Here is a 16,464-nt window from a genome sequence, read left to right on the forward strand (position 1 = left end):
GTAGCAGCGGCAGCCGTTCGGCGCATGTGCAGGGCACTTGTCACTGTATTTTTTGTGTAAATTCCGTGATAAGGCTCCGGAGGGGATTCGCAGGGATAGAACTTTATCGCAAGCTGTGTCCCTGCAATGGATTTGTAGTAAATCCCTGTGATATTGCCTACAATCTGCATTACAAATGCGGATTGTAGTAAATAGAGCCCCCAGTCTTACACAGAGTACAAAACATATATGGATAAAGAATTCCAGCATACAGAAAAATCTTAATGTTTCATTAAATTAATGAATGTTAGCAAGTTAATTATGCAAATATAAATGTAAAATATGTATATATTCACATATATAACAATATGATCCCTGTACATAAAGTATAAAAGGTAATCTGAGGAGAGGGCCCAGGCTTATGCTGGTTCACATTATGACAGGGGACCTCACACTCTAAGTCCCTAACTTCAATGCTTGTCCTCACCCAGTTCACTTCTTCAGCCTGTGTTTTCCACTGACACTAGAAACCATCTCCTGACTGTACCTTTCTTTCCAGTTACCGCCTCATTCCTTTTCTAAATTTGCTTCCAAACGACTTTAGTGACCAACTTTCTATCCACTCAATCTGCTCTTCTACACCAAAACTGAACAACAATCTATTTATATCTACGTCAAAGGGTCACTTATCCCTTCTCATCCTCATTGACCTCTCTGCAGCTTTGGATACAGTTAACCATCCTCTTCCCCGTAAACTCCTGACTCTGTAGATGCTGAAATTTCTGATAATTCCTCTCCTCCATTCCCTCAATCTATTGAGGTCCCCCAAAACTTTGTTCACTTCTATACAGACTATCTTTACGTTTTATTCATCTTTTTTGTCCCATGTGACAAACTGCCTCTCCATCTTTGGACTTGGATGTCCCAAAGCTAGCTACAGCTCAACTTGTCCTACACAAAGCTCATCATCTTCCCTCCTCCTTGTATTACCACCTCTTTCAATTTCCATCACTGTTAATTTCATACTTTCATACTTGGTATAATCTTCAACTCCGCAGTCAACTTATTCCATTTACATAGAAACACTGCCAAAATATGACCCTTTCTCAATTTGAACATCACCAAAGCACATATCCATGCTTTCATCATCAATTACCTTGACTACTTCAACTTCCTGCTATCTGTACTTCCTTTTACCCTTCTTTCCCCTCTACAATCCATATTAAGTGCCATAGTATTGATAGGTCGTCTTCTCCTGACATTCACTGTATCAAATCCCTACACTGGTTCACCCTTACCTCCAGGATTCTATTGAAGTGGCTTATCTTCAGCTTTAAAGCCGTAAATGAGTCCTCATCTTCATACATCACTGACCTAGTCACTGTTGGAAATGCATGTGTACAGGTGCGATGATATGGCATAGTTATGTACACACCAGCGGAATGCCTTATCACTACAGACAGCCCAGTTGCTTAACCAGTACGATGGTTTATTGAAAGATATATGATGTACAGCCATATTTACTGTGAAACACTGGTTATAATGGAGCATAGCTTGGGTGGAGCGACATAGCTTGAGGGGAGTGGGTTTTGAGACAGCTCACTAGCCGTTGACTGTATATAGCTTGGGGATGCTGGAACAGCAGTTAATGCAGGATAATACGTCCGTCTCCCACTGTGTTGCTCTCTCAAAGTAAAAGCAAGATGGCCCCGCACATGCTCAGTAGTTACTTCGGTGGCCATCTTTGAATAGGGAATGAAGCCTCAGCTGAAAAAATATAATGGAGTCTGTGCAGTAGCACACTCCCTTATCAGCTCTCCCTCTTGCCTTCTTGTGGAACTTCCTACCAAGCTTTAGAAGACTCTTCCTCAACATTGAGAAAAAGGTACTAAAGGTCTAGCTACAGTACATGGAAATCTAGTGACTATAAAGTATATATTAGATGAACAAAAACATTAACATAATTATTAGAAATGATGTACTCCCCAGAGAAGGGCTGGTCCAGGAAGAGATGTGATTGCCAATGTTGATGTGTAGGCAGAAATGGATTTTCCATTACTAGGGTGTAGAGTCGAAATACAAATGTATTCTTACTGGTATTGGAGGTTGAAGGGTTAAACTACCTGAATTCATGAATTTTATTAATAAGGTTTTGTTATTTATAAGGAACAGCAGAAGGGCACCATGAGAAATGGGGCTGCTGAGGCATTCTGTGTCCTCGTGTAGGGTTAGGGAGTCCCCGATATGGAGTCACCTACTCTAAAGCAAAGCATTTAATTGGCTAGAACAGAGGCAAATGAAAAGGAAAGGGTTTACGCTGAAAGTAATATCCAGCAAGGTGATTTGGAGTGAAGATGTAACATGATTGCAACGATCTAGAAAAATAAAAATCTGTAGACTTAATATATTAAAAGGTTTATTATCACCATGGGGGAGGACAATAACCGTTATGTAGTTTAAATATTTTACTTTAATCTGAGGCCAGCAATACTGCAAACTTTTTGGAACAGACACAATGAAGGTATGCGGCCACTCCTATAGGGGTAAGGAGTTCCAGGTTATGATATGAGCACTCCAGCAAGCTCTTGTACTGTACATAATAAATGACATGCAGAAATCCTTCACAGTGGAGAACGCCATCTTACCTGAACAACAGTTTGGTCAGAGACACCGTAGGGATCTGTAGCCTGGACTGTGAAGCTAAATATTCCAGCTTTTCCTGTCAAAGATCCAACTATAATCTGTCCAGTGTGTTTATCAATTCCAAATTCTTCCCCTGTTTGGTTCACCAAGCTGTAGATAAGGGCTTCATTCGATATTACATCTTGGTCTTTAGCCTTTAAAACAATGTGTTTACAGGCATTAAAATGAAACAAATCAAACACATTGTAAGTATTTTGGCAATGAAAAAAGTCTCCTCAGTATAGTATAGGAATTCCTGCTCCGCAAGTAAAATAGACGACCTCAATGATAGACAACCTAAATGTATGCGGTGTAATAAGAGATGTTTCTCTATTGCATGTTTTCCAGAACTAGACCGCTCGTTTGTAGTGAAATGAATACTGTTATATTCTAGATAGTGTTACACATGATTTCAACCATTTAATTCATGGATACACAACTTTTACAACAGCAAGAAGCATCTTTAGCCAACAGGAGACCAAAAGAACCAATAAGTGCCTGGACAATAAGGAAGATTTTCTAAGGCTAATTATTGCACAAATAGATTTTTTATTTTATTTTTTCCCCTAATTTTACAATGAAAATATCAGAGCACCTGACTGATACTTTGCTCCTTGGCGATACTGGTTGGCAATAAAAACTAATAATGATAATGTATTTTAGCATTTCTTCTTGATCCCTGTGATCGCCAACCTGAGATGGTGATAGCGATAGGAGTACAGCAGGCAGTACTCGTGGAATGGGTATGAAATCCTGGCGGCTCAATAGCCGCTGGTTCAAATCTCGATGCCGGAAACCCGCACAGTTAAGTATGCTATCCCTAAACCTCTTCCCTCCCTAACTCTAACCCTTCCTTAGTGGTGCCTAACCTCTCTCCTAGTGCCTAACCCTAATCTCCCCCCCTCGTGTTGCTTAACCCTAACTTCCCCTTCCTGCACCCTAAACCAATCCCCCCGGGTCCGGGGGGGTTGCCTAACACTAATGTCCCCCCAGGGGTGCCTAAACCTAGCGCCCCCATCCCCGGGGACAGTGCACTACTTACCTCCGTCCGGACGTTTGGCATTCCGTCGTTCGGGATGCCGACGCCGGTATTCTGTTGTCATTCGTCGCTATATCGACGGCCGGTATCCCGTCCGCCGGCATTTTAACTACATCCTGTATTCGTACCCCAGCTCTTCTTGTTTAATAGCTTGATAAATAGGGAGAAAATACTGCTCACATATCATTTCAAACCTTTTAAGCCAGACTCAGGGAGGGGTAGGGTATGATACGAGTGTTCATATGCAGAATGTCCACATTCATTATGTCAATACCATACGTCTACATTTTCAGATTGTTGACAGAAGACATGTCGACATCCACATTGTCAACACCGACATAATGTCAACATTTTCTGAAAGCAGACATTGTGTATATTGACAGTCACCGTGTAGACAGTACAATTGGCAGTTCCTACAATTATCAGTCAGGGGGTCTGCCCGGGCTGCAGTTCTATAATCATATATTGCCCATGAGCAGAAAATCTAGCCGGGGAGTAAATGAAAAAATAAACGCGGATGCGCAGCTGCAGTAAAACAGCTTTTAGGGCTGTATAGTCTGCATCCCCTAGAAGCACATTATGGCCGGCGATTAGCACAATGTGGCCTTCCTGCTGGAGGCTCTGCCTGCTAATCACAATCTGTACTGTGAGTCCACCCCCCCCCCCCCCCACCCTCCTGAGACTGCCAGCCCTATATAAGATTAGCAGGCAGAACTTCCAATAATAACACACTACACAGCCAACTGCTCCCTATGCAGGGCAGGAGGTCTACACAGGGAGATGGTCTCTTGCTCCCTGCTGTGCCTGACCTGCTCTAGCGAGAACTTGGTTGTAGTACACAAGGGTGATTGCAGGGGTGGGGAGAGGGTTTGCCGGGACTGGAGCTCACTGTGGATGGTGGAGCAGTGGCAGAAATTCCTGGTGGGGGCTGCAGTTCTAGCTCACCTGGGTAAAATCCACCACTGGACACTACTATTTTAGCCTAAAACTAACTCCAACACTAATTGCAGCCTAAACTTAACGCTATATGTAGCATAATCCTAATTGCATGTGTCTGTATTGTCACTGTTGAAATTCACAATGTCAACATTTTGAACATGTCAACGGCAACTTTGTGAAAGTCAACATGTTATCTTACAACTTTCAGAACATTCTGGTGTCAACATTTTGATTGTCGACATTCTGAATGTTGACTGGAACCCTCAGAGAGAATGTAAGATAACTTGCCAGTGACGAATGAACAAATAAGCTAATGATGTCTGGGTAGATTGTTAACAATTTCTGTCTAGTTTCTATCACATGAGCTGGGTTTTGGTCATTTATTGTAGTAATAATTTATATAAACATTAATATAAAAAAGTGATTTGCACCCACCGTGTCAGAACACATTTTTGTGTCACAATGCCTTAAAATCTGTTTAATGATGCTAAGAAGATTACACATAATATAACTGTAAATATTAAAGATGAGCTGTCATTCACTTTGGGTTTAAAAAACAATTAGATTTTTACATAATTCCCATTTAAGTACTTAAAAATTCGGAAATTGTTGTGCTACAAAATCTTACTTTAAATCACTCAGAGGCATATTCTTGTTAATGATGATTATCACCATTTTGGTATTGTGCAGGAAAGTCTATGCTGAGCTGAGATAAACATGTAAAATATATTTGGAATACTATGTATTTTCCTAATGATGTAACCCCATATAAAAAAATTCAAATTTGGGTATCTTGCTCGAGGTTGTACCGACGAGATTGTGCTGACTAGGTTGTACAGGTGAGGATGTGACGAGATCGTGTTGGCAAGGGGTTGTGCTCCTCACCACAACCTTGCCAGCACAATCTCGTCACACCCTCCCCAGCACAGTCTCATCACACCCTCCCCAGCACAATCTCGTCACACCCTCCCCAGCACAATCTCGTAACACCCTCCCCAGCACAATCTCGTCACACCCTCCCCAGCACATTCTCATCACACCCTCCCCAGCACAATCTCGTCACACCCTCCCCAGCACAATCTCGTCACACCCTCCCCAGCACAATCTCGTAACACCCTCCCCAGCACAATCTCGTCACACCCTCCCCAGCACATTCTCATCACACCCTCCCCAGCACAATCTCGTCACACCCTCCCCAGCACAATCTCGTCACACCCTCCCCAGCACAATCTCGTCACACCCTCCCCAGCACAGTCTCGTCACACCCTCCCCAGCACAATCTCGTCACACCCTCCCCAGCACAATCTCGTCACACCCTCCCCAGCACAATCTCGTCACACCCTCCCCAGCACAGTCTCGTCACACCCTCCCCAGCACAATCTCGTCACACCCTCCCCAGCACAATCTCGTCACACCCTCCCCAGCACAATCTCGTCACACCCTCCCCAGCACAATCTCGTCACACCCTCCCCAGCACAATCTCGTAACACCCTCCCCAGCACAATCTCGTCACACCCTCCCCAGCACATTCTCATCACACCCTCCCCAGCACAATCTCGTCACACCCTCCCCAGCACAATCTCGTCACACCCTCCCCAGCACAATCTCGTCACACCCTCCCCAGCACAATCTCGTAACACCCTCCCCAGCACAATCTCGTCACACCCTCCCCAGCACATTCTCGTCACACCCTCCCCAGCACAATCTCGTCACACCCTCCCCAGCACAATCTCGTCACGCCCTCCCCAGCACATTCTCGCCACGCCCTCCCCAGCACAATCTCGTCACACCCTCCCCAGCACAATCTCGTCACACCCTCCCCAGCACAATCTCGTCACACCCTCCCCAGCACAATCTCGTCACACCCTCCCGAGCACAATCTCGTCACACCCTCCCGAGCACAATCTCGTCACACCCTCCCGAGCACAATCTCGTCACACCCTCCCGAGCACAATCTCGTCACACCCTCCCGAGCACAATCTCGTCACACCCTCCCGAGCACAATCTCGTCACACCCACCCGAGCACAATCTCGTCACACCCTCCCGAGCACAATCTCGTCACACCCTCCCGAGCACAATCTCGTCACACCCTCCCGAGCACAATCTCGTCACACCCTCCCCTGCACAACATTGCCACAACCTCGCCATAATCTTGTCACAACCTCGCAAGCATAATCTCAGGCTGTGCTGGCAAGGTTGTACAGGTGAGGATGTGACAGGATTGTGCTGGCGAGGTTGTGATGATATTGTGCTGTCAAAGTTGTGGCGAAGTTGTATAGGTGAGAGTGTGACAAAATTGTGCTGGCGACTTTGTGCAGGTGACATTGTGACAAGATTTTGCTGGTAAACTTGCACTGGCAAAGTAGGCCAATGCTGGTGGTATATGCAGGTTAATACAAAAGACGGAGTCTACAAAGCTTTAATGGGTCACCTAAAAATAAATAAATAAAGGGGCTGATGTAGGTTGCACGCTTTGTGGATCTTGCATGTTTACACTCTGCACCCGTATACCATGTAGTATCTGGGTGCTCCCGGAGGGCATGTAGGCGTAATTGCGGGCTATGCTGAGTTGTGTGTACACAAAGATACGCATTTTATTTACGAGGTATGGGGCTGATAATGACAATGGCTATTTAGCTGAGCAAACAGAGGCGCTGTGGTTGCATACAGGTGAATATCCGCATTTAGGGCCTGATTCAGAGCCACTCGCTCTGAATCAGGGCGGGGATTTATTTTTTTTTCTTTAGGCCGATCGCTAAGCTGTGGGTGACCACCCACAGCTTTTGCGAGTGGCCTGGAGCCCGTCGCGATTATCGCGACCATCGGGCTTGCGAGCAGACCCTGTGGTAGGGTCTTAGCTCTCGCAAGCCCGAGTGGACTCCTTGCTCTAATAGAGCAGGAAGTCCACTACTGACATCACTAGTGTTGTCAGTAGGACCGCCCTCAAACGCCAGGTGTTCCTAAGAGAACGCCTGCATTTGCCTAACCACCCCCCCTCCCCGCTTAGAAAACGGGATGAGCTGTCAATCAATATCGACAGCTGCCCCGTCTTGCAGCGACGAAGCTGCCGTCGCTGGACGGGTCTCGCGCATGCGCACGCCGGAGGCTGCGCATGCGCAGTGGGGGACCATCGACCCACTTGCTAACGGGTCTGAATCAGGCCCTTAGTTCCATGCACACAGTGGGAGTGTAATTGTAGCCAACTTGTGTACAGAATAGGCTACTTAATGTGTTTCATTGTTTAAATTATATTCATTTGATATTAAAACTATATTAATCTACCCACAGAAAGAATGCAGAGGCAGCAACATACCGTGACTTTGAGGACTGAAGATCCAGGTGGCACAGTGTTTAGTATACTAGCAGTATATTGCTCCTTCTCAAAATACGGTCTACCATGAAAGTCTGGTTCACTGATTTCTAACCGAGCAAAATTCTTAGGCAAAGGATCTATGACAAAACACAAGGTAAAATCACTATTTGAACTACAAAATTATGGTCTAAATGTAATAGGCTACAAATTGCTGGTCCCAGTGCAATACTGGTGACATAGCCATTAGATTTAAAGCATAAATTAGTTTAAGGAAAAAACAACCCTGGTCTTGCCTTAAAACTAGTTGCCACTTTAAACTTAGCGGCTATATCACCGTAATTGCAAACCAGGGCTTATTGCATGTGGACCTATGAGCATTTTCCATCATTTATATGGGGTGAGTAGTACAATATATTGAAAACAGAAATCCAGTATTAGTGCCTTTATTTAATAGAGGCTATTCCTGTGGCACTTATTAGTTTGAACCATACACTGTTGGATCAGAGAAACACATTATTTTGCATAGGGTCCATGACCCATTGAATGATATTTCTGAAAATGGGACAGGAATTATGTACTGTTACATACTGCAACCAATCAGAATCTTGCTTTTATTTTGTAAATGATGTATTTGTCCTGTGCAACAGCCTTAATAAAGCAATTTAAGTTTATCTCATTATTTTGGTAGAGAGAATAAGAGGACATTTTATCTGAAAAAGGGGTAATCGCTGCTTCAATCAATTTACCAACGGGTACTACAGAGAACTCCCTAATTTCTGCTGTGTACCCTTACATATTGCACAGCATGATATCTCCATAGTCTGAGAACTCTGATGTATGCGCAGTCTATCAAACTGCCATATACTCTGTTTAGCTAGAAACATAACCCCCTCAGGATGGCATTAGGAATACTTACTTTGCAGTCCAGCATCCTAGGTCTTCTTTATATATACTGCACATTTACAATCTTCACTCTTGCACCTGCACAGTACAGAAATCTGCACAAAACTCACTGGTATAAAACCTAACCTTATCATCTCACAGATGCCCAGTAAGAACTAAGGCTGATTTGTTGTTTGAGTATGCACATAAACAGGGCTGTTTCAGGCTTGGACTGGCCCACAGGTGTACAGGGGAAGTCCATACAGGCTTGGTCTGGCCCACAGGGGTACAGGGGAAGTCCATTCAGGCTTGGTCTGGCCCACAGGGGTACAGGGGAAGTCCCCGGTGGGCCCCACCTCCTCTTCTAATGTCAGGTTTCAGACAGTGCACTTGAATTATACATTGTTACTCTATTACAGAGTCAATTACCTGGTAGAGCAGACCATATACTGTAGTATCCATGTTGCATGCAGGCTATGTCCTCTCTATAATGGTTAAACAAGCCTCTGAGGTGGCTGGTTACACCCTTCTGGAGGCTGACAACACCCTTTAAGCATGGGCCCCTACCACTGCATGTCCCCGGTGGGCCCTTCATTCTCCAGTCCGACACTGAGTCCATTCCTGCACATAGTAGTAATCCATTGCTCAAAGAAACCTTTTGCTGGAGCGCTCTGTTAGTACTTCAGGGTATGTGTGGGGGGGGGGGGGGATGCGGTGTCTTTATGCATTCCATCTATGATAATAAACTGCAGCGGTACAACATTCAGCAATACAGAATGTTAGGTACCACAGTCAGCAATACAGAATGTTAGGTACCACAGTCAGCAATACAGAATGTTAGGTACCACAGTCAGCAATACAGAATGTTAGGTACCACAGTCAGCAATACAGAATGTTAGGTACCACAGTCATAATGCTGTCTATTTTATATAGACCATTAGAGATTAGAGGTGGTAATGCCTTTTAGTGAAAAATGTAATGATCAATATAATTAATCCGAATCACAGATTTTCCGCAATTTGTCCCATAATGATGTATTTTGTTTTAAAGGTAATTACCAGCTTGGCCCTGACTACAAAAGAATCACCGCTTTATATCCCACTGCAAAAGTCATTGAAAATCTGCAATTTTGACAACTCGCTGTTTATTACTATTATTATTTATAACCGCCAGCAAGAAACACATTGTCGTACTTGCTGTGTATTAACCCATCATTCCAAAACCGCAACCAGCAGGATTCTACACACATAGGATTTGCGCAATAACAATCCGCATTTGAGAATATAAAGCATTTTCTTTTCTTGAATGAAGCACATAACATGTGTAGGATTATATGGTGACCAAGAAGGCTTATCATTTTGAAAGTACACACTACAAAGTATGAGGGCACCACTGTGCTCATTAATGATGCGTTTTATGACAGGAGGGACCCCCGCTCACACCAGTGTGTGTGGCACAGTGCCAGAGCCTACTTCACATTGGGGCTGATTCAGTTTTGCACGAAAGTGCAATGCTGAACGCAGATTCCCGATTATCGGGAATCTGTGTGTGCGCAGGACCCATTCTTCGAGTGTGCAGAAAGGGTCCTGCGTAGTCGCACGCATCCCCTACTGTGCCTCTGCCTGATTGCTAGGCAGAGGCATTTAAGGGGCGGGGGAGGCCGGTGTTCTTGGAAACGGGGGGGTGTCCACACGGTTTTCCGGGAGTGGCAATGCCAGGGACTGCATCGACCGAGACAGCTTCCTGGCCTCGCAAGCCGGCCAGTCTGAGTAAGCCAAGGCTTAATCAGCTGGCCGGCGGCCCGACGCCATCCACCATTGCGATTATCGACCACTATTGGTCGTGAATGTGATCCCAGCCTGCGACCTCCGTCGTAGTGCTGGGATCGCAAATGTGTCATACACCTCCTGCTACATTTGCATAATAGCAAGGACGGAATTGCAAAGCTGCCTGCGTGCATATATCATATATCTATAGCCTGCGTGCAGCTTTGCAATTTCCGTCTGATGCTGAATCACCCCATTGCACATATCTCCAGGGAAATGGTGACTACAATCGTAAATGAAATGGGAAGAGCATTTTGTACCTGGTGGAAGGGGTCATGTTGGAGGCTATGGGATCAATGACATCCCATCTGTACTTAGCAGTGAAGGGGTTAAGAATTTACAGTACAATTACAAAAAGATCTATATATACAGCGTCTAAGTATTTGGGGGAGATGTATCAAAACTTGGAGAAAGATAAAGTGGACAGAGCTAAAGTACCAACCAATCAGCTTCTAACTGCCATTTTTCAAACACAGCCTGTAAAATAACATGAGCTGATTGCTTGGTACTTTATCCCTCTCCACGCTTATCTCCTCCTTAACGACACAACCCCAAGCTCCTTACCTGTTATTTTACAGGCTGTGTTTGTAAAGTGACAGTAAGCAGTTGATTGGTTGGTACTCTCTCTGTCCACTTTATCTCTCTACTAGCTTTGATACATCTCCCCCTAGTGTGGTAAAGTCTACCCTCCCACAACCTCTACATGCTGCTGTTGCCTTTGCATCTCTCCTGAATACATTTTGTGTGGAATTACGGACTTCCGTACCTTTCAGTTCAGGGACTCTGTCTGCCTCCACAGTAATAGTATAGGTTGGTTGCATATTATAATGAAAATTGTTTGTTGTCCATAGTTCTCCAGTTTTCTCATCCAAATTAAACTCACCTGTAAAGAACAGTGAAATTAATAAAATTATGTACATGTAATAGAACCCTGTGTCGGCCGCAGCAGCGTTTATTGGCGTCTGCGACTTTATACAACTGCTGCTATAGACTCCTTAGCTAGTGTACATCTATGCGGCTGAATGTACAAGGACTGAGGGCTCTATTTACTAAGCAGTGTTAGGAGACAGAGTGAAAAGTGATAAGGTGCCAGCCAATCAGCTCCTAACTGCCATTTTTCAAACACAGCCTGTGAGATGACAGTTAGGAGCTGATTGGCTGGCACCTTATCACTTTTCACTCTGTCTCCTAACACTGCTTAGTAAATAGACCCCTTTGTCTCCTAACACTGCTTAGTAAATAGACCCCTTTGACTCCTAATACTGCTTAGTAAATAGACCCCTGAGACACCAACTGTCAGCACCTGTACATGCAGTAATACCGATTGGTGCTTCTTTATATGCCACCAACGATCACAATCACCTTCACTTGGCCTCAACACTTCCATAACAAGCCCACTGAGCAGACCATTTTTGTGTGCACTACTAGCTTCCTCCCAGTCACAGCCCAGGAACGCCTATCACTATTTCACATATTAATGCTAGCCATACACGCTACAATTATCGGGGCGATCTGCCCGATATCCGCGGATCGCCCCGTTAATTGTAGCGTGTGTGCGGGCGACCAAGGGTTAAATATCGCTCGGTCGGGCATGCCGGATTGTCCAGCATGCCCCTCAGATGCAATATTTATGAGTACAATGACGGCCGTATCGGCCAGTGTAGGCCAAGCCGCAGCTGACAGACAGACATTTCTTGTGTTCCTTCCCATGGAAGGAACAGGGAAATGTCTCCTCCCCCGGGGGTGGAGCGCAGATATCGGGCTAATACTCTGTGAGAGAAATCTCAGTGTACGCCGCACACATCTGCGGCTGGCAGGCTGCCAGATAAAATGTCTGTCGGTTTAACAGGCATTTTATCTGGACGTGTATGCCCAGCTTAAGAGTATGCCTTTCGATCTTTGTTCTTACACTCTGTGTAACACATCCACCTTTGGAGTCTTTCGGAAGTTTGTCGCATGGGTAGTTACAAAAAAATCGCTCAACTCCGTTAACATTGGAATTGCGTGCGCATTACCTGCAATCAGGCCCTGTGTGTGTTATTTGACAATATGCATAGGAGTAGATTTATCAATGAGCGAAAATGACAGTTTCCACCAATGTTAAGAATTTTGCGCTTCCCCCATATATATTAGGGGTTTATCTCTGGCGTCAAAGAATTCAGCATGTCCTTTGTCAAGTATCCTGGCAAGTGCTTGAACCGCCATGATGTTTATTTTGTTAGTGCACAGGTTCTCATACTCGGTCCTCAGGACCCCAAACAGTGCATGTTTTCCAGGTCTCCTCCATATATCACAGGTGCTCCACTGGAATGGGTATGAAATACCGCAGGCCATGCGGCCGGCGGTTCGATTCCCGTCAGCGGCAGCCCGACAGGAGCAGAGTGCGACGCAGCGGAAGCCTGACAGCGCTGGAAATCCCGATCGTGGATAGGTAAGTATCCACTAACCCCCATAACCCTAACCCTCCTTAGGGGTGCCTAACCCCAACTTCCCCCCCAAGTGCCTAACCCTAATCCCCCCTCTAAGTGCCTAACCCTAACCACCGCCTTCCCCGCTACCTAAACCTAAGTCCCCTGGGGGGGTGCCTAACCCTAAGTCCCCCCCCGGGGGTGCCTAACCCTAACCCTCCCTCCCCCTAGCCTAACCCTAACCCTCCCGGGGGGGTGCCTAGCCCTAAGTCCCCCCCGGGAGCTCTAAAACTAACCCTCCCCCCCCCCGCGGCTGTCCGCTCGCGGCGCCCGGCATCACTACGATCGTGATGCAGGGCGCCGGTCTCCCGGCGTCGGGGAAATGCGGGCGTCTACATCTAGACGCCCGGCATTTCACCCTTGCCGGGATAAGACAGTCGGGAAGCCGGCTGCCGGTATATAGGCAGTCGGCTTCCTGATTGCTTCCCGCTCCACCTGTGAATCTTTTAAAATGTGTCAGTGAGTGATGACTACACCTGTGCACCTGCTGCTCTGCTGGGTGACCCGGAAAATATGACCTGTGTGGAGTCTTGAGGACAGAGGGCCTGATTCAGACCCGCTCGCGAGCACTATGCCCTCACAAGCGGGTCGATGGTGGCCCAGTGCGCATGCGCACGACGGAGAAGGCTCCGTCGTGCACATGTGCGAGACCCGGGATAGCGACGGGCAATCCGTCGCTCCGGGTCTTGTACCAAAGGGGGTGTGCTGTTGATGTTGAGTGACAGCACGCCCCCTTTGGTGGGCGGGCCGGGGGCGTGGCTGCCCAGACTGAGGCGTTCCCGTGGGAACGCCTACCGGCTGGGGCCGGCCCCACTGACATCACAAGTGATGTCAGTGGGAGTGCTTTCGGCTCTGTTTGAGCCGAAAGCACTCTAGGGCTTGCGGCAACGAGACCCTACCACAAGGGTCTCGTCGCAAGCCCGATGGTCTTGACCATCGCGACCATCTTCCTGGCCGCTCGGTATAGGTATAGCTGTGGGTGGTCACCCACAGCTATGCGAGCGGCCAGGAGGCCGCTCTAAAAACACAGAAGGCCGGCCCTGATTCAGAGCAAGCGCTCTGTCAGAGCGTCCGGCTCTGAATCAGGCCCAGAGTTTGGAACCACTGTGTTAGGGTGATGTTATGAAAAAAATAGAGAAGAAAAATAATTTTGCATAAAATGACTAAATTGTTCTTGCAGTTACTTGATGTTATAAATTCTGTGGCCTGTACCTAAGATCTTACAGAAATTAGAATTTAAGTCTTAAATAAAGATGAGCACTATTTTTAAAACCACATTATGATGTGGAACATTGCCCGTTTCTTCTGCATTAAGGACCTGATACAGAGTCGCATGCAGACATGTCTTATGCTAATGCTGCTGTCGATTCTCTTAACACTGTGATGCCCAGTGTCTTGCGGTGGTGCATTTCAGTCTCTTTGTGTCTTTAGACGCACCATCGAACACACCATCGAAACTTGCACCAGCCTTATGGCAGGTGCAGTTTCTCCATCTTCGGACGCAGCCTCTTAAAGCTACATGCCTGCGACACGCCCACATTTACATGGCCACCCCCCCTATTTCCTCTCAGGAATGCCCACTGCATTCTACAGACCCTGCATTAAAATCTGTTCTGCGTCTCTGTGTAGTAGCATGCGCGGTGCGACCCCGACGCTTGCACAGAAGAGAAAGCATTGGCACTTGAGTGAATATCGGCATAGCGGGCGACTGTAAATCAGGCCCTAAGAGTTTCCTAATCGCTGTAACTCCCCTGACTACACTACAGAGCAGAATAAAGCGACACTGTAATTGTCACCACCAAAGGTATAGATTAGACAGTCCACAAAATGCAGACTGCAGAGTTTACACACGCACAGAGCCTGATTCAGAGATGGATCTGCAATACCAATGTTTACGCATTGAGCGATTATCAGTAATCTGCACATACTTCTGAATCAGGCTGCGCACGCGCCAAGTTACATTTTCGCTGTTGCTCGCAGTGAGGATTCATTTGTGAAGTGATTGGCAGGCAGGAACTGTATGTGGATGGCAATGGAGACGGGGGAAGCGATTCAAGTGCAGGTTTGTCGCGACCATGTTTGAGGTGTCTCAGGCTGTGACTGCGATCCCACGGTCATTCTTGGATTTGCAGAGTTGCTGGTGGGCATCTCGATACAGATCTAGCTGCTGTGTACATATTCGCAGCTGCAGTTGTATTATTGTACATCTCTAAATTAGGCCCACAGTGCGGAATACCATTCCAGGGATTAGTAAAGCAATGGCCTGATTCAATTTGGTTCACAAGGCTGCGTTCGTACACAGCCGGTCGATGTTTGCGCTCTGTGCATGCATATGCATCGCAGCGAGCGTGTGCGAACAGGATGCTGCGATCGGGAAGCTATCGCAGTGTGCACGCAGTCCAAGTGCACAGTGATTGACATGAAGTGACTGTCTGGGGGTGGTGACGGGTTATTCGGCAAAACGCAGGCATGCCTGTGCGTTTGAACGCCGTTACAGGGGCGTACATAATTGAGCCCCTGCGATTGCATGCGCTGGCAGAGGTCTAGATGGTGACAGGAAGTTTAGCAGTTTGTGAGGTAGGGTCAGGTCAACGACAAATGTGGGAATGGTTCCGATGTTACCGATGTTTTTCAATGAATTGCGGATGCATGTCATGGGAAGTGGGCGGCTTTATACAGTGATGGGCGTCTTGGTATAATGCTGCGTTTGACGTGCGATTGCATTCATTACCATGTTTTCGCAGCTAGCGGGTGTGGGCGAACGCAGCCAAGCGATCCAAGCTGAATCAGGCCCGAAAGTGAACAGTGACAATAGTATTGGAAGTTCACGGCCTGCTCGCACACAGCCTTTAATTCACATGAAAGCCAGCCACAACTATGCTCTAGTCCTAAGGATTAGGCAAAGCTTCAAAATTACCTCAAAACTAAAACTGGATACACACCGTGCAATGGTGCTATCCAGCGATGTGATGTAATGGTATATAGCGCGCGCCGGACACACTGCATGACCTGATGTACGATGGCACAATGTGTTGTTACATGCTGTATGTAACAGCACCACAGAACAGCAGATGGGATGATTCTATGAATGACGGCCATGACCGACGGATCGGACGTACACGCTATGCGCTGTGTACGATATATTGTTCAGATCCGCATTGGAACATTATATCATACGATACATACAGTATTTGCTCATCTCAAAATGTCTCCGAACCTGACCTCTCCGCTTTGCACAAGATCTGCATCTCTCATACACATTCATCACCTGCTTCCATTCACAGTTACAGGACTTTTTTTCGGGCTGCACCCACTCTGTGGAATGCCCTCTCACG

The 16,464-nt window shown here is 46.5% G+C and overlaps 1 protein-coding gene across 1 annotated transcript in view; it reads right to left on the bottom strand.

Moving 5' to 3' along the window:
• The window catches only part of LOC148518286 (protocadherin Fat 4-like), a 101,824-nt gene that overhangs the window by 33,151 nt on the left and 52,209 nt on the right, over positions 1 to 16,464 (bottom strand). Inside the window, exons 22-24 of the mRNA XM_088477444.1 lie at positions 11,428 to 11,544; positions 7,954 to 8,090; positions 2,625 to 2,816 (exon numbers count right to left, since the gene is read on the bottom strand). Of these exons, the coding sequence (XP_088333570.1) occupies positions 2,625 to 2,816; positions 7,954 to 8,090; positions 11,428 to 11,544 (446 nt within the window). The remainder of the gene's footprint in view (positions 1 to 2,624; positions 2,817 to 7,953; positions 8,091 to 11,427; positions 11,545 to 16,464) is intronic.

The sequence above is a fragment of the Taudactylus pleione genome, unplaced genomic scaffold (assembly GCF_031769625.1).
Source record: "Taudactylus pleione unplaced genomic scaffold, aTauple2 ptg000201l, whole genome shotgun sequence".
Taxonomy (NCBI): domain Eukaryota; kingdom Metazoa; phylum Chordata; class Amphibia; order Anura; family Myobatrachidae; genus Taudactylus; species Taudactylus pleione.